At 33.9% G+C, this 19,715-nt stretch overlaps 1 protein-coding gene across 4 annotated transcripts in view; it reads left to right on the top strand.

The window, feature by feature from the left end:
• The window catches only part of TTLL7 (tubulin tyrosine ligase like 7), a 119,102-nt gene that overhangs the window by 22,823 nt on the left and 76,564 nt on the right, over positions 1-19,715 (top strand). For 3 of the 4 annotated variants that reach the window (XM_039838686.1, XM_039838684.1, XM_039838683.1), the window contains exons 2-5: positions 12,087-12,286; positions 12,493-12,624; positions 15,340-15,461; positions 16,236-16,303. In XM_039838686.1, coding sequence (XP_039694620.1) covers positions 12,262-12,286; positions 12,493-12,624; positions 15,340-15,461; positions 16,236-16,303 — 347 coding nt within the window. In that variant the 5' untranslated portion in view covers positions 12,087-12,261. The remainder of the gene's footprint in view (positions 1-12,086; positions 12,287-12,492; positions 12,625-15,339; positions 15,462-16,235; positions 16,304-19,715) is intronic. The other variant, XM_039838685.1, reaches the window with a different exon arrangement.

Below are 19,715 nucleotides of genomic sequence, written 5' to 3'. Positions count from 1 at the left end.
TTGTACACTTTGAGAGTGTAGTATCATATTACTGTGCACTGCTTAACTTCAGACACCAATTCTATTCTGCAATCAATTATCGTTTGTTAGAATGAAGGGTAAAAATAGTTCTTAACTCTGCATTTCTAAAAAAGGACTGGTTTCACAGCAAAGACTGTGGTGCCAGATAGATACAGTATTTTTAAAGGTTTGGAATGATTTTTGAGTAAGATTCTTATTTTAAAATGAACTAAACTTATTAAGATACAGTTAAGTCTAATTTGTTTCCTAATAGTGGAACTGTTAGGTAAAGGCTATTAGTATTTTATTTTTTTCAAAGGTTGATCTTCTAAATTCATTTTGCACCTAGTTTAATGATCTAGAAGCAAAATATACTTATGATTCTTTGCCTTCTGAAGGTTTTGTGATCATGTACTCATTAGTTTAGCTTATGAAGGCATGCAGAACATTATATGAACTAAGCCTATACATTTTCCTTTTTTCCTTATGGATTTTCTGAACTTTGCATGACTCACAGACCATGGCTTAATTTTACTGGGATTTAATTTAATTTAGAAGAATTTGAAAAATTGTGACAAATTTATCTGATTGTAAAACCTCCGAAGAACTGTAACCCTCTGATATGATAGCTCAGCAATTTAGTGCCTATGTTCCAGACTCTGTGTTTGAGACTGAAGAATGTGTAAATTAAAAGAAATTTTTAAAGTTGCTGCCTAGGAGTCAGTTGTCTCATGGAGGGAACATGCAAGGAAACCTCTGCTTACTTCACTTGAGTTTTAGCATTTTACGCAAGGGCATTATGAAGTAATTTTCTTTATTTAAAAACAAAATTATAAATGGAACCTGTTTATTGTTCTTTGTGTTGGTTAGGAACCTAATTTAAGCAAAAAGAGCATTTTTTTAATTTGTTCATTTATGTTACTGAAAGGTTCAGGGATTTGCTGTCTTTTTAACTTTCTGCCTCCCATGTTGACCTCATTCTCGGGCGCTGTGTAGAAGCAAAATGGGGTATGTATCCTTTCAGATTCAAATTCAACTCAAAAGAGTCTGAATACAAGTCCTGGGCTTGACTCTCTCTAGTCTTAGCTGGATACTATGTTCATCTCTGAACCATTTCCATGGTCATGGGCGTGGGATTCCAGTCATTTTAGATCAAAGTCATTCGCCTAGCCTTGGAGCTGGGATTGTCATCAACCCTATTCAAAGCACATGGGATGAGAGCAGGGAGAGTATTGCTGCACCAGAGGAAATTCAGATTACTGTTCACAGAAAATGACTGAATGTAGGCTGTGGCAAAAACAATAAATGTCCAAAGTCATTTTGCCAGTGACTTTGCATTTTGGCTGGTATATCTTTTTCTAAAACCAGAGCAGTAATCTCTGTTGGAGTAGCATGTCCAATAGAAGACACATTTCGCTGAGGGTAACAGAAACTTAAAATAACAGTAGCTTAACAAGATTTAGATTTATTTTTTTTGGAGGTAGAGAGTCCAAGACTGATGTTGCATTTTCATGATAAAACCAATGTCACTTTGAATTGCTGCAGCTCCTGCAAACACATTTGCAGTTGTCCACCAATTGTCTACCTCCTTTTTTTTAAAAAAAAAATCATTTTATTATTAGTTTCAAGTATACAGTACATTTGTTAGACATTTATATAGTCTAAAAAACGGTCCCCCTAAGTGCCCTTTTAAGGTGTTTTCTAGGAAGTCCTTCTCAACAACTTAAGCATCATTGGCCAGAACTTGGAAACATGGCCACATATACCTGTAAGGAAGTCTGGGAAATGTAGTTATTCAGATAGGCACAATGCTACCTCTAAAAATAAGCCAATAGACATTTAGTTAGTAAGGAACTAGTGAATGGTAGATAGCTAGTAGTCTTTCAACATGTGTTAACTTATTAACTGATAGAAATGATATAGGCTTATTTAACAACCCAATGAATTTTATATACTTAAGATTTAAAACTCATTTTAGAAGCAGATGATAATATAAAGAATACAACTAATCTACATCCTAAAATTGGTAACAAGGCTTGCATTGAATGGGTATCAGAAAAGGAAGTCAAACGGAAAGTGAAGATGATTCTGATTTATCTATCTTTTAGATATTTGGCTATGTAGTGATGCCCTTTACCAAGATAAGGATCATAAGAGGAGTGCCAGATTTTCAACAGAAGTTAAAGAGTTAAGTTTTAGACATTTAAAATTATAAATACTGGCATCAGATGACATTCGGATGATGTCATTTGTACACCAGCTGCACATTTTGATATCTATTGTGCATTTCCTGGCAGAGAACAGAGGACTGGATATTTTAGAAATTCTGTGCTTCCTTTAGTTCCTCTCTTTCACCTTATGATATAGGTTACTAAAAGTTAGGGAGAGTTGGGTCCAAAAGATCTTCAATTTCTACGTTATAGCTTAAAACAAGAGAAGTCTTTGTGTAGCATGGTGTGGATATTTTGAGTCAACTGTCCTAGATTTGGTACAATTCTTTGCAGGGTGAGGGAATGAAAGGAGGCACATGGATTTAGAAAAGTGAGTGATATATGCAAAAGTTAATTGATAATATAATATGTTATTCATGAGAAGCAAGAAACATTTTTTTTTTTTTTAGGATACTGGAGAATTATACAGAACTGCAATATTCTAGGAGAAATGTACTCATACTCAAAGGGGCTTTTAACTTAAGTAAGCATTTGGTGGCAACACTAAGAAATTGCCTTGTCTTCTGTCACTTTAATAACTGAATTATAGCTATTACTTCCTTTAACTTTATGTAGTTAACACTTATTGAGTGAACCTTTTGCCTTTTCCATTTTTCTAAATACTAGAATACAACTATTAATAAGGGGAAAATGCCTTCAGGGTATGCTGTGTTATCACTACCTATTTATCAATTCCTACTTTTTCATTTCATACTAGGCAAAATTCCGAAGACAAGACATTCCACAGAGCTCAGCAGATATTTTGTATGGATGCTATCATTTAGTCATAATCATCGAACAAATACTAATCAGGTTAAAGGAGATTTGAAAAATAAATAAGCAGGACATTAGTAGGAACTCCTGTTGCTCAAGGTTAATATTAATTGTCACTAAAATGAGTAAATAGTTCTGTTTATTCTTACATAGTATCACACTTGGCTCCCTGTCAGATTTTTAGAAGTGATTGATCACATGGGTTTTTTTTAAGGTCTAGAACACACTACAGATTTAACTTTTGAGAATACATCCAATTTGAGGAAGGGAGACAAAAGTCTCTATGTTTAGGGAGTAAGTAGCTTCTCTAAAAATCCTTTTAATTTGTACACACAATGAGTGGTGTCTATGTATTATTGTTTTGACAGTTGTTTCGGTGATGTCATTTCTTCACCAGTCAGGCAGCTGGGCATTTTAAATTCTATTGTCATTTCTTGGCAGAGATCACAGAAATCGTAGCAGTTACGCTTTGGAAGGATTTTTCTGTATTTAAAAACATTTTATTTATAAAAGTAGAGGTTTTCCTTATCTCTAGTCAATCACTAATTCTACTGTCTTTTTTTCTGTTTTTTTTCCCCATCTATCCTTTTCTCCATGTATAAAACTTAAATCATCTTACCTATCAAAGTGGCCCTTCTTTCTGCAGGCCTTCTCTTAAATGTTGCCATCTTTTACCCAGTTTTCCTAAATTGGAAATCTGCAAGTCATCCAAGATTACTTTTTCCTTCTTGATCACCACATTCTGTTGCTATTCTGTAGTAGCAGTACTTTTTTTTCTCCCTATGTTTGTTTCTTCTACCCATGATCAAGCTCTTACCATCTATTTCCTGGACTTTTGCAACACCCTCTTAAAACTCCCTGTCTCCACTCTGGCTCCTCTCCTATCCATTTCCCACAGTAACTGCTGGTGTAATCTATCAAAAATAAATTTGGATTATGTTACTCTTTTTTGAGTCCTTCAGTGACCTCACATTGCTGATTAGTCAGGATCTGACCTAAGTTTCTAACAGTGTAACTTAGAACACGCTGCTGCCAAGGAGGCATACTATGGTTAAAACAAAAATATTTATTTTGGCTATTTCATTTCTACCTATTATTTTAAAAGGCTACAACATGACAAAGATATATATTCATTCTTCACATTAAGGATTACCTCTCCTGTATATAAAAGAACACAGGTACTCTCTCTGTAGAACAGGACTGGCTATTGCATTCTCTCCCTTTCTCTCAGGAGGTATTAGACTTGGTGTTTATCATTTCAATGTATGTAGTTCTTTACACTTTTATTTCATATGTATTAATTCCTGAGATCTGTATCTCAGTGCATATCATATATATTATAGTTTTATATTATTTAAAATTTTATATAAATGATTTACTATTATATATATTCCTCAATAAATTTTGATCTGCATTGTATTGAGGAATACATATAATTTATCATGATTTATCCTATAGTTCTAGTTCATTTATTTTCACTTGTGTATAGTACACTCATTGTATAAGTATACTGCAGTGTATTCACTCTCTTGTTGATGTTCATTTGCATCCTCTCCCACCACCCCATTTTTCAGCCATCCATAACCTTTTCAGATTAAGCTTCCATGCTCCTGGTCCAGTACTTGGAAGTGGAGGGTATATTATTAATCTTTGTGGTTGCTGTTAATCACATGCTTAATGATTTTTGGTAGATTGCTTATCTTTGTAATGAATGTCTTGGTTCCTCAGCATTTGTAGCTGGTTTGGGCTCAAGCAAAGGGTATAAACTGTCTTTCTAGATTAGCAAAACCTCACCTCGCTTAGCAGGGAAATCTTCAGTAGAAAATGAGATTTTGCGGCAAATTTCTTCCTTTCCAGCTGCTCAGAGTCCTCCTTAGCAGATGCTTTCTGTCCACTTGTTGCTTGACCAGGTGATTTCTAAGTCATTCACATGGCTGTGCTTCAGAAGATCAGTGAGGAGGGAACAGAGTCCAGTAGTGGTGTCCCCCACGTTTTTGGAGTTCACGCATGCTACTGGCCATTGGCCTTCTAGTCCAGTGGTTCTCATCCTTTCGCCTGCATCAGAATCACCTGGAGAGCTTGTCAGTTAATGGGCCTCACTCCCAGATTTCTGATTCAGAAAATATAGGGTTGGCCCTGAGAATATTCATTTCTAATAAGTTTGCAGGTGATGTTGACGCTGCTGTTCCTGGAACTATATTTTGAGAATCACTGCTTTAGGCCAACGTTGCCCAACCTATTTTATTTTATTATTTTATTTTATTTTATTTATTTTTTGACTCACGGACTCTTGTAATATTCAGATATAATTTCATATCACTGACATGAATTTTAAAATTACTTTATGATTTTTACATGTTATAAAGCAGGGCTTTAACTTAAAAAGAAATTGTATCAGCATAATATTAAGCATTGTGATTGTCTAGAACCTCGCTCCCCAAAGTATGATCTATGGACCAAGATACTTGGGAACTTGTTAGAAATGCAGACTCTTAGGTCCCACCCCAGACCTGATGAATCAGGCTCTGAAGTTTAACAGTATTCTCAAGTGATTAGTATGCACATTAAAGTTTCAGAAGCTGCTAGTCTAGGGTTCACATGATATCCAATCCTATTAATATTTAAAACAGGTACAAAACATTTCAAATTTTAGTGTCTAAAAAGTGGCACATGAGTCCATCAGTAGATGATTGGATAAAGAAGAGGTGGTACATATATACAATGGAATATTATTCAGCCATAAAACAATGAAATCTTACCATTTGCAACAACATGGATGGACCTAGAGGGTATTATGCTGAGAGAAATAAGTCAGACAGAGAAAGGCAAATACCATATGATTTCACTTACATGTGGAATCTAAGGAACAAAACAAACAAGTAGAAGGAAAACAGACTCATAGATGGAAAGAACAAACTGGTGATTGATGGCCAGATTGGAGAGATGTTGAGGGCTTGCCGAAAGAGGTGAAGGGATTAAGAAGTACAAATTGGTAGTTACAAAACAGTCAAGGGGATGTGAAATACAGCATGGGGAATATAGTCAATAATAGAATAACCATGTATATAGTGCTGGGTAGGTACTAGAGTAATCAAGGGGATCACTTCATAAATTATATAAATGTCTAACCACTTTGCTGTACACCTGAAACTAATATAGAATAATATTGAATGTCTACTCTGAAAAATAAAAATTTTAAAAAAGTTGCATATGATTCTTTCACTTTATTCTCTTTCATGTAAGAAAAAACTTTTTTTGAAGATACAAATAAAGATGCAAATAAAGATGCAAATTTGGTTTGGGGGCTAAGTAGTAAAATTTAGTGGTGTGTTATAGCACAAAATTGGAAAGAATCGTATTCACATTTGGAAATAATACTTATTGCACATAAAAAACCAACTGCTTTATTTTAATAATTTTCATTAATAGATTTCTGACTGCTACCCATAGTAACTTTTCTGCAAATAACACATTATGTGTGTATGGAGAGTGTCCCCTCCCCTCCACCAAAGTAAAAGTTTAATTGGATATTGGATGTAATTTTTGCTATATTTATTATTTTTTGAAAGTAGTAGAAACATCTTTCATCGGATAATTCCAGTTTATGAATCTGGAGAGGATTGCCTTGAGGCAAATTTGCAGAATTCTTATCATTTAAAAATGTTCTTATAATTTGTATTTTAATACTATTGTTTATTATACATCTTTTTAAAAAATCACTGTTGATGGAGATAATAACAACACAAACTTTCAGGGTTATGGAGATCAGAGTTTTATATGTAAAAACCTGAAAGAGTGCCTGGCACACAGTGTATTTTACATAAGTGACCGCATCAACCCCATCTTCCTCCTTGTCTTCTTCCTCCTCATCATCATTGTTATTTCAATCCATAGCATCTCAGGATAGACAAGTTTAATTGTGTAAAGCCAATGGATAGACTGGATGCAGTACAGAGTCTCAGCATTTTTTTTTTTCCAGGCAGGGGAGAATCCTCTAAATGGAGAACTAGAAAATAGTGTCTAGGGGGTGGGTGAGTAGCTAGGTTCAAGTAATAGCAAGTAATCAAGGTTGGAGTCTTTAATGGTTAGTAGTGTTACTTACTGGCTTTTCTTTCTTAGCTGGTCAGTTGCTATGATTGTACTTCCTAACTCTATTGGCTGGGGTGAAGTGACTGCTTCAGGCCATTGAATTATGAGCAGAAGTTTTATGTGTCATTAGTTGCCTGTATGAGATCCTCCAAAACTTCCTTTGACTCTGGCACAGTGACTGGTACCTGTTAGGATGACGGCTGCTCTGATAGCGTGGGTTCCTGTGTAACTATGATATGTGGAGCACCCTTGCCAGTCTTTGGTTGGCATGTAGCATGACCAATAAATACGTCTTAGTTGTTTTAAGCTCCTGAGATTTGGGGGTTGTTTATTATTATAACAATAGATAGCCTGTATTGACTAATAAAGACTTTTTGAAATGTGTTTTGAGAATTGAAAAATACAATAGGATAGCAAGTGTGGAAGTGGGGTAGGGGTGAGCTAGATGTCAAAAATTATGATGTTAGGAGCTTACCAAATAGAGTCATCAGGAGTGTGTGCAAATCTAAAGTCAGTATTGGGGACACAAAGTGGAGGGGAGGGGTTAGGGTCTTCCTGCATCCTCCCCCCATTCAGAAAACTGACACATTATCAAAACTATATAAAACTACTTACATCCATTGTGAGACATGTTGTTCTATTCCTTGTCAGTGTGAGAATAGTAATTTTAAAATCAAGGTAGAAAATAAATACAGTGCATAGTAAAACCAGGATTTAGCCAAAAGAACTATGTTGGAGGGTGTAAAGATTATTTTAGTACCACAGAAAGTAGTATATTTCTCCATTCTCTCCCCATCACACATGTTTACATTCATGCATTCACACATGCCCCTATGTGCACATATGCATAATATTTTTAATAACTCCACGTGATAACAAGTCATCATTCTCCTTAAAATATCACCTTCCCAGTGAGACCTATCTGGATACAATATTTAATATTGCAACCCTTCTTCCTTTCCTCCCACACTTCTGATCTATCCAGCTTCCCTCCTTCCCCACATACTTAGTATTTTCTTTATTTTACTTATTTAATATGTTTACTGTTTTTGTTTGTCTCTTCCCCCACTAGAATGCAAGTGCCACAAGAAAGAAAATTTTTATACATTTTGTTTCCTGGAAACAGCGCTGATACATTATAGTTTTTGTTGAATTGCAGTATGCTCATGAAGGAGAAACGAGAAAGACAGTCTGGGTATGGATAGCCACATAGATGTTCCAAGAAGAGAAATTAAATCTGATGCAACTTTGTGATTCCAACCACATTTTAAGCCACAGTTTGATTCTCTTACTCTCATTCTGTAGCTTATAATATAGTTCTAGTCATGCAGAATTAAGATTATTTGTGAAATTTTCAATATGTCATGTTTAAAGACTGAATTTTGAAGGTAGCACAAAAGTGGGAAGGAACATGAGCTTTAGAGAAAAACCACTTCATTGTCACACATCGGGTGTGACTTTGGGCAGGTTATTCAACCACAGAATCTAAATTTTCCCATCTGTAAAATTAGAATAAAATTGGGGCATTTATTGGGGGATCTAAATTCACACAAAGTTATGTGAAATTGCTTAACACACAGTAGGTACTGGTTTATATTGGTTCTTTTCTCCTTCCCCTCCTCATCATAAAAATTACATTTTATTTAATATTGTTTTACATTTTTTGAGTTTAACCTTAATTCTAGTTCCCCTTGACCTTTTGTTAGATTATTTTAGTAATCTCTGATATGGTACAATTTCATAAATATGTACAAAGAGACCATATATAGCATTCACCAGGGCATGGATTTTTGGGGATTGTTGAGGAAGGTGCGAGTTTCCCTCATGTTACTTACTCAAAACATGTTTTGTCTTCTTGTCAAAAAAAAATCAGCAATGCTATCTTCATTGGTTGACATTTTATACTTTAGGGTTAGAAAGAACCATTCCTTTCTGTTGCATATTAAGAAATTAAGTCATCTATCTGGTAACTGGCAAAGTAAAGGATAAGAATTCTAATTGAATTCTTGTTCAGTGTTATTTTCATATTATACTTTCATATAAATGAAATTATTTTCAACTAATCGAAATATAAAATTTAAAGGGTTTTGCTATTAACATGGTAAATGTTGACACAAACTTTTATCATATATATTTAACTTTTTGAATAGGTAATACATGCCCGGGGCACTAAAGAGTATACATAAAAGTAAGTACCCCTTAACTTTGCCCCCAGCCACAACAGGCCACTACTACTCTGGGCATATATTCCATATATTCTTCTGTCATTTTACCCAAATGTAAACTTTTATGTACTTTGATTTTTTTCACTTAAAATTGTGAAAATAATATATTGTAAATGATATATATTTGTTTTTCAGAGCTCCATTACCAAGTCTACTGGCTCCTAGTTGCTAATTAATTGTCCCCCCCCCTTTAAATTCATGTACTTATAGAGCACAGTCAGGCACTAAACTAGGCTCTGTGAGTGGAGCAGTGAACACAATAGAAAAAAGAAAACCACCATCTTCATGGAGCTTACCTTCTTGGTTTTATAGTTGGTTATATGATGAGGGTACAAATATTAGTCTCTGTGATGGACCAGAAGAGGGATGTAGGAATTTCTTCAGACATGATCAAAGGAAACTTTAAGGAAAAAGTAGATATCTATCTGGATTTTAAATAATAGGTAGAAATTCAACAGGAAGAACTGTAAAGAAAGGGTACTCTAGCGCAAATGTATTAGAATTACTTTTTATTGTTTCACTCTTGTGTACCTCTTGTTTTGCATGGTAGCATTTGAAGTTCTACATTCAAGGTTACCATTTGCCTGAAATTTTGGAAAACTGATTCTTTTTGGAAATGGCTTCTTTATTTGCAAAGTAGAATTGTTTCTTTGTCTTAGAAATCGATATCTGTTGATCTCCTAATTCTTTTCCCCGATTTTTTTTGTTGAAATAGGCATGAGAATTTTTATAGACGATTTCTACCTATTTGACCTTTTTTATACAGTTACGAGTTTTCTTCCTTGTTTTACTTTTTTCTTATAATTTAAGATGTGTATAATTAACTGTTTTTTGCTTCAGTGCCATTATGTGCTTATAGCACAGGTTTTCAACCTGTGCTGCACACTAGAATCATTCGAAGAGTCATAAAAATACTGATGTCGGGGCCACACCTGCATCTGGGATGCAGCCTGGGCACCAGGATTTTCAAAAGCTCCTCAGGTGATTTATCTTTGCAGCCAAGTTTAAGAGACTATTAGGTTAAAGTATTTCAGAAGTAACTTAAAGTAGGTAACCACGGCTCAGTGGTGTGATCAATTGGCCATCTCAAATCTCTTGGTTAAAATAAAATGAAATGTTTAAAATTGGGATGGTAGAATTAAGTTCTTGACTTTGCTAAAACACTTTTGTTATTTACCAAATCATAAATGGAATTAAGGAAAGCATGTATATGGATAGACTAACTTTAAGGCCTTTAAATTCCTGTGTGGATGGGAGAAAGAATAACAGTTCTTGTTTTGAATTCAGAAATTAACAAATCTGTTTTTAGAGCCTATAACGATTACTATTTTATTGTTAGTATAGTTAGGCAAGCACTGTGTCCAGACTCTTGTTGACTTTGTTACTACTTTCAAAGTACTAAGTACTCTGTTTCCATAAGAGGGTCTTTGTTTACTCCAGTAACAAGATGCTGGACAAGGACTTATAAACTCAAATAGTTGCCTTGCTGAGGTATCAGAAAGCTTCCAAAAATAAATCAAGCTGAACTTTAGACTGTTCCTTTCTTTTATTCTGAAAAGTAATCTTGTCTATTTCCAGCTTGGAATTGGGAGCAGAGATCAGGTTAAGGATGTTTACTGTGATTTTCGCTGTTTGGTTTGAAACATTGTGAAGTCCCAGACTATACCCATATCTTGCAATCTGAACAGAAATAGGGTTGCAAACTTCTTTTACATCTATATAGCATATTCGTATGGTGTCTGAAAATAGTGGGGCTTAGTGAACAGGTGAATAGGATAATCAGAATTGGATTCAAGGCCTAGGTTTTCTATTTATAAACTGTATTACCTTGATTTGTTTAACTTATTTAGCCTTAATGTCCTTATGTGGAAAATACCTAGGGCATAAATACTTAGGTTCATACATACATAATGAAAATATAAATGAAGTGTAATATAGTTCATGTTAAGGTGTAGCCAAATCCAATGAACTCATTCATTAAAAAAATGTTTATTGCATTCCTGTGTGTGCCCAAATATGATCATCATAGTAATGACTCCTCCAATTATCTGCCTTTTAAAATTGCTTTCGTTTTTAAAGGCACAATTCAAATGTCTATTTAATAAAGTCTACCCGCCCCTCTTCCCATCACACATAAACTATAAAAAGGAATCATTTTCTCTGTATTCTGTCGGCATGTGAGCTCTAGCTTGGCATTTATTTCACTGTTTCATTTTAAAAGCAATTAGAAAAAAAATTAAAAAATAAAATAAATAAAAGCAGTTAGCTTATGGCATTGGGTTGAAGGTCGTATGGGTTTCCACTGGTTTTGACATCAGAGAGATGTTAATTTTTATCTCTACTTTGTCACTTGCTTTCTTGGTAAAGATTTCTCCTTTTTGTGCTCATTTATTTATCTATAAGATGGGAGGAGGGGAAAAGAAGAGGATAAGAACTACTACCTCATAGTTTTGTTGAAAGATTAAGTGGTATAAGTGGCCAAGTAAGTGTTCAATAAATGGTACTGAATATGTTATTGTTATTATTTGTATATGACATCTTATTTATTGTTTGTAAACATGATGTGACTTAACTAAAACAATCTCTTCTAGACTGTACACATTTTAGAACAGAGAACTATTGCTTGGCATTTTGCATAAAATTTAATAAATTAACAAATATTTGTTGATTAAATACATTAACTTTCATCTTTACTTGACTTTTAAAAAGAATAGTATTGGCAGATATCAAAAAAAAAATAATTCACAAAAGTGGTTTTCTAAATGACTTTCTTTTAAAATCCCTACAGGTATCCTCATATCCCATAACTTCCATGGCCTGAAATCTGAGTGTTCCACCAAGATAATATGATAGGAACTTTCAGTGATTTGGAGCCATATCCTACTTAGACTAATGTGGGCCTTCCAGATTTCCTGAGAGCTTGGTACAGAGCACACTCTGCTTGCTAATCAACACAGGCAATAATGCCATCTCTGCCTCAAGAGAGAGGTAAGCAGGTTGACTTAATCACATTACAGAAAATAGATGCATTATAGATCATCACTGCTAATTTTTTTTAAGCATTAAAAATTAATTGGAGACTTTAAAGAACCAGAAGTTATAATTTTACCTTTTTGTGGGAAAACATTTGTGGTGTCTGGTATGGAGCTTCCATTATTTCAATGATATTTGGTTGGTTTACATTTCTTTTGAAGTTATTCAGGGACCCTCTCCCCTGGATCTGAATACAGAATTGCCTTATCAAAGCGCAATGAAAAGGAAAGTCAGAAAGAAGAAAAAGAAGGGAACAATTACAGCAAACGTTGCTGGGACAAAGTTTGAAATTGGTAGGTCTCACAAACATGAAATTTTCATACTTGTTGGAAAAACTAGTTTGACGTTGAAAGCAATGTGGAAATTCAGAGAGATATATCTTATGTAATGGATTTTTAAATGCCTTCTATAAAATTTTATTTTTTATGAGATATTTAACATGTCAGCAATCAAGTAGAACATCAACATAAACTAAAACCTTTAGTTATTAGTGCGATGATTTTTATTAAACTGAATTTTAAAATTAAGTGTAAAATTATATGAACATTAATTAAATAGATTAAAATGTTAAACATAAAATGAACAGTGTAAAATTTGAGATTTTTATTGAACAATGAGAACCTGACTCAAAGAATAAGGTAAAAACATATTTCTCTCTGTGCTTTAAAAAGTATTTTAATGGTGCTGTTGCTTTTTTATTAATGAAATTCTAGTTTTTACATGTAAACAGTATCTGCGGTGGAGAGAGCAGATAAAAATATTAATTGCTTTAAATTAAGATACTTTTGCCCAGCATTGCAAAACTCATTATAAATACCATAAGTGCTCAAATAATATTCCTCTTTTATTAATAATTTTGCATTAAAGGAATTGTGGAAAATCATATGAACCTCAAGGATGTTAATTATTCTTAGTCTCATTAATCTTTGGGAATCTCATTTCCATTTATAGTAGCTCACCGAAGTTTATCAGCAATCAATGGAATATTTCTCTGGAATTGAGATCCCCCAATACTCTGTTCCAACAGTGTTCCTCAGGGGGAAAGACTAACCAAGTCAGTGTGAGAGGGTGAGTTGTGAGAAGGACAGGGTATACTTACAGCATATTTTTCTAGAGTGAAAAAACAAGAATAAAATGACCATTGTAAAAGTGACTGATATGTGGTGTTAACATCCTCCCAATTACTTTTAAGGTTCTTGTGGGTTTCATAGGGAACCTCGATTTAAAGAAAATGCGGTTCCTTTTCACTTTCCCAGCAAGTTTCTAGAAGGTCGAAGTTGCATTAGCATTCTTCACACTGATTCTGGTTCCATTTCTGTCATCAAGGTCTTCCCAGTTATTTCTGATAGGCTTCAGACAGTGTTTCTCATTTACTCAGGTACAAGTCTGCTCCTGAGCTGCTGTTTTGACCTGATCATTGTTTTTTTCTTATGAGTCAGTTAAAGGAGTCTCCCAGGCTGTGTCACTGTTGCCCTGGCCCTGCCCAGGAGCTCTGGGTGGCATAGCAACTCCTGAGCCCTCAGGATGCCAAAGCTACCTGGTGGTCTGTGGCAGATGAGAGGAGCAGCTCTTTCCCCAACTCTTGAGCATTATCATCTGGGCCTTCAGAACAACCCCAAGTTTTACTGAGACTTTCACAGAAAACAGTAACTTCAGCTCAACAGTTCCTTCTCCAGCCTCATCCACTTCCAGTCACTGTCCTCCTCTTTTATACCTGTGCTGTAGGCATTACTGCATAAGAAGTTCTTTTGTTTTCCTCAGCCAAAAAAACAGTCAAGAGTCCCTAAGACTTGAGACCAACAGGTGTCTACAACTCAGTTCATGCTTGAGCCAAGTAAATTCAGTCAATTGATTCCTTTTTAAAAAATTTTATTTTTCAATTATAGTTGGCATTCAATATTATTTTACATTAGTTTTAGGTGTACAGCATAGTGGTTAGATATTTACATAAGTTACGAAGTGATCCTCCTGATAAGTCTAGTACCCACCGGGCACCATACGTAGTTATTATAATATTATTGACTATATTCCCTATGTTCTGCTTTACATCTCATGACTATTTTGTAACTACCAATTTGTCAATTGATCCCTTTTTACCATTTCTCCTTATATATTGAGTATCAGTAAAAGTAAAACATTTACAAATAAAACGCTGAAGCACTATATATAGTTACACCATTCTATTAGACAGAACTCCAAATTTATCCTAAGTATTCTGCTTATCTTTATTCTAGGTAAGAATAAGCTTGAAATTTATTGGATGAAAAATGTCAATATGTTAATTGTGTTATCTAAATCAGAGAGAAGCATCTGTATGTCTGTGTGTGTGTATATATATATATATACACACATGTATATATACACACATATGTATATATACACATATGTATATATACACATATATGTATATATATACACATATATACATATATAAAATTTGTACTAAAAAGCAACCTTTATCTGAGCATAAATTTTTTCAGAAGGACTAGAGGATTTGGAACAGGTGGGAGGACCAGTTTCTAAATCCCTGCAGTGGATTCTGCTTTATTATTTCTGATCCTGCGTTGACATAGCTGACTTGGTTTTAACTACTAAAGATAATTTGAACTAGGGAAGTGGAAAGTATAACATAGGTCTAATAATCAGGGGCTGTTTTTTCTTTTCCCTTTTGTACCTGCCCAAGGTCACAAAAAAGCCATAAAAGTACATTTTCCTGAGTAGGGTGTTGTCTCAGCTGTGTGTGTGTTTTCTTTGTGCCATGAATAGTCACTAAACTCTTTAGCAGTGTTGCGTACCTGTTAAAATCTCAGAGGATTGAAACTAAGGATTTTGGGTGCAGGGTAAAAACAGTTCTCAGTTACTGTGGAGGATAAGTTGGCCCTCAATAAATTGTTGTAACTGAAAATAAGGTTGTGTTATAACTTATAGATATTTTGCCAGTGAAATATTTCCCCAGTGAATATATTTCAGAAGTATGATTTTGGTTTAACTTAACTGTTTACTTGCAGTTCGTTTAGTAATAGATGAAATGGGATTTATGAAAACTCCAGATGAGGATGAAACAAGTAACCTTATATGGTGTGATTCTGCGGTTCAGCAGGAGAAGATTGCAGAACTGCAAAATTATCAGGTGGGGAATTAATTATGCCCAATTATTGCTCGTTAGGAACGTTATATGACTTCCCTTATAATTTTCTTTAGATAAGATTTCTTAATATGTTGACATGTTAAATTTTAGTCTTAAGTTATCTGAATAGTCTGTTTTGTTGCTATCCAGTTATATTGACTCTTCATATGAAGCCTACATTCTTTCAAATTTAACTTTTAACCTCTTTCCATCTTTAAGGAAGAACTGATAGAAGAAATCTTCCTAGGCTGATGCCTCGCATTGTGCTTAAAGATGAGTGATGTGGAATAGATTTCATAGAGATCAGGATGTGGAAATACTTTGTAATATTGGCTGTGTGTAATCTGGCTTCATTCTTTTATTTTTAGGATGTAAAACAAACATTTAAAATATACATCAAACTAAAAAGTTAAATGCACGGAATTTTAGACAACTGACATTTCGTATAGTTCTTCGTCTGTTTAGTATAGAAAGTAATACAAAATTCGCTCTAGGGAAGAAATAAGTCCATTTTGACCAGTCTTTCTACTATGCATATCTGTATGAATAACTTTAATGTCTGTGTAAACACCTTTTCTGATTTCCTTAAAATTTTGTAATTTCATTCTCTGATTACCATAGATGGTTTAATTCACCATAGGTAATTTAATTTAAATATTTTACATTACTAATGGTCAGTTTATTAAAACATGAAAACTCAAAGAACAGATGTAACTGTAGTATAAATGAATATATTAAGTCAATGAGAATATTAATGTTTATCTTTTTATTTTTCAGAGGATCAACCATTTTCCAGGAATGGGGGAGATCTGTAGGAAGGATTTCTTAGCAAGAAATATGACCAAGTAATCTTTATTTATTTTTTTTGTAATAGAAAAGACCTGTTCAAAATTTGCATTTTAAATATGGTAGTGCTATCATCCACAAAGTCACATTGATTTGAAATTATATTTTGATGGACGAGATAGAATTTTAGAGCTAGCGGGGTTAAAGGTTCTCCAGTTCTAGTCTTCCACTTTGCAGAGGAGGTAACAGGGTCAGAGAAATGAATATCTTGCACAAAGTCAAACAAATAGAGTTGGAGCAGAATCTTGGTTTCTAGAATCTCAGTACTCTTTTTACTTTTTATTCAATATGTACTTACTTGTTTTCCATTCAACCTTGTGAGAACTAATCTGTTGTATTAATACCGTGTGTGCATGTGTGTATTCATATACTGGTTATTGAGCATCTAATATGTGCCAGGCACTGTAGTAGGTGCATGAGTGTACACACATACACATGGACACATATATATGTGCCCATCCATGGATATACATGCACATATATTTATTTCTGAGACTACTATTTAGAGTTACAATCTATTTTTGTGGGAAAAACTATTCACAGTTATTTACGTGTTATACTAAATGAACTGTAGAATTTTTACATAGTTTATATTTCTGTTGACAAGTTTTTTTTTTAATTTAAGAAAGTTGAGTGATAAATTGAGAAAAAAAATTTAAAAGAGATCTCTTTCACAGAGAAAGGTTAGTAAAACATGTGTGATTAAAGAACTATTTGTATTTATCTATGTGAAAGTTTATACATCCATTCACTCAACAAATGTTTTTGCATGTCTATTTTATACTCTAGGGACTGCTAATTTTTAAGTAAACAAAATAAATAAGGACTAGTTCCTGCCTAGAACTCACATTTTAGTGAGAGAAAGACTGATGCATATAATATAGTTTGATGGTGCCACATTTGAGCTAGAATCAATGTATGATGGTGACAAAGATGGTGAGAGAGATTATTTTTGGGAGAGCGGGAAAAGCTTTCTGGAGAAATTAAATATGAGATGGATATTGAAAAATGTATAGGATTTCACCCTTTGAAAAGAAGGGAAGGAAATCAAAGGCAAAGACAACAGTGGGAGAGAATATATGGAGACTTAAACCAACATGATATGTTTGGGGAATTGTAAGCAGTTTCTGTGGTTATATAGGATGTTAGGAGGCTCAACTTCAGATGATGCTGAAGTTAATGCAAAGACTAGGCTGTGTATGCCATGTTATTATGTTTTATTTAATCATTTAATCATTGATTCCTTAACCGCTTTAACTATTCAGCAAACATTTTGGTTATCTTGAGAGAAATGAGGATTTATTTAATAGGTTTAAGCACAGAAATAACATGTTTTTAATAATCTTGGTGGCAGTGTAGATAATGGATTCAGTGAAGGTAAGACTAGAGGGAGGAAGCCCTGGAGAAGGAGATGAATGTGAATATCTAGGTGAGAAATAATGAACATCTGATAAACCAAAAGAAAGATAGAGTGGGAATGGGGAAGAGAAAATAAATCTGAAAAATACGAAGGACATAGAATCAGTAGGACTTGAAAACAGTTATGATGTAAGAATTAAAGAGGAGGAGGGGGAGAGAAGTCTCCAAGATGATTCCTAGGTTTCTGGCTTAGGATATTGTGTATGTGTTTTGATTGCTTAATATAGGGATTATGGGAAGAATGGATTTCAGAGGAGAGGGAAGTACCTCTGTAAAGTTTTAGATATGTGTTTCATTTAAGTCATTTATTTTCCCCGAACACATATTTATTAACTATCTATTATATGCCAGGTACTGTGCTGGGCTCTGGGCACATGGGGTGATCAAAAGCAGATTTATAGCTTTTATAACTTTGGATTGCAACTGTGTAATATTCTGAAGTAAAAGTACATCATTCTAAATCGGTGCATAGTAAGGGACTCTAACTTTGGAAGGCATTAGAGAAATTCCCTGAGGAAGTGATATGGAAGATGAAATATAAATGATGAGTAGGAGTTTACTGGTGAAGGTGGTAGGTAACAGTCTTCTGGGCAGGAAGAATGGCATGGGCTGAGGTCATGTGGTAGGAGAAAGCATGAATAGTCAAGATACTGAAATAAGGCCAAGTATAGCTGGAGCACAGAGATATTGATCGAGAATGGAGAAGAGATTAGCTGAAGGGTGATTTTTATGATTATGGTCTTTATTCTAAATACCATAGGAGAGGAATGGGAGGTGAAGTTGCTAATATGACCAGATTTCATTTTGAAAAGATCATTCTGGCTGCTTTGTAGAGAACTGAAGTCTCTATGGTTGAGAGAGGCAAGAGGGTTAAATGTAGACTCATTAGTAAGCTATTGCAGATAGGCAATTTCTTACTCTATAGAACCCTTGGAGTTCTCCTTAAGGAAAAAAATAACCTCCTAATAGAAAAAAGAGTTGACCTAGTAATGTAAAAATAGAATTAACTAAATCACGTGTTTAATATAATTTAGTAAATCCATGACAGAGCAATGAACAGAAACTATCCCAGATTCCCAAATTTCTAAACAAGACCACATGTCTGTTTTGAAGCTATACATTTTTACATCAAATGATCTGTTCTACATTATCTAAATGAAATAAAGTATTTCTCTTGAATATATGTGTGCTTGAGTTTTTTCTGAATACACATGTGAAAGAATGTTATTAATCAATAGTATAAGGTTAGTTTTAAAAATATATTGTTCTAATTAAAGCTTTAATTTCGTCTAATTTCATATCATTGTTACAAATATAATAAATACATTTAAAGGTGTTGAAAACAGAAACAAACACAGCATTATTATTGTTGTGCCTTTAGATCTGTATGTGTGTGTGTGTGTGTGTGTGTGTGTGTGTGTGTGTGTGTGGTGTGTTCTTCAAACTAGTCAATGTTTGTACTGAGCTTAGTTAGCTTATTGGCTTATTCTGGATTTGAAAGATGGATTTGGTAATTATTTCCCCTCTCATAATGGAAACATAACTTTCTTACAGGATTCTCTTGAAAGAGCACTCGAAATATAACTGTGTGAACCTCCAATTGTGGAGACCAAGTGGCTTATGTATTCCATACCCTAGTCTTAGAATGTAGGCCCTACCTCTGTGCATACTGTATATTATGGTTCCACTTTAGTTTTTACTAATTTCATTTTAGGGTAATAATCTGCTCAGCTATAAAAGACTTGCATATATTTATAAAAAAGATCTTTTTCTGAACAGATTTTTTTAATAGATAATATTTTAAATATTTCAAATTCATTTTTATTGGGAATCAATATGTACAAAATGGCTAGCATTTGGGATTCATCAGAAGTAAACATTTTATCTCTAAGTTACATATCTCTAAGTTATATCAAATAGTCAGCCTGATTTGTAGTAAATACAAAAATATTAGAACATACATTGTAGTCACAAAATTACATGTATAGACAC

Source organism: Pteropus medius, unplaced genomic scaffold (genome assembly GCF_902729225.1).
Source record: "Pteropus medius unplaced genomic scaffold, Ma_sr-lr_union100, whole genome shotgun sequence".
Classification (NCBI taxonomy): Eukaryota; Metazoa; Chordata; class Mammalia; order Chiroptera; family Pteropodidae; genus Pteropus; species Pteropus medius.
This window is presented reverse-complemented; position numbering and strand designations above follow the sequence as displayed.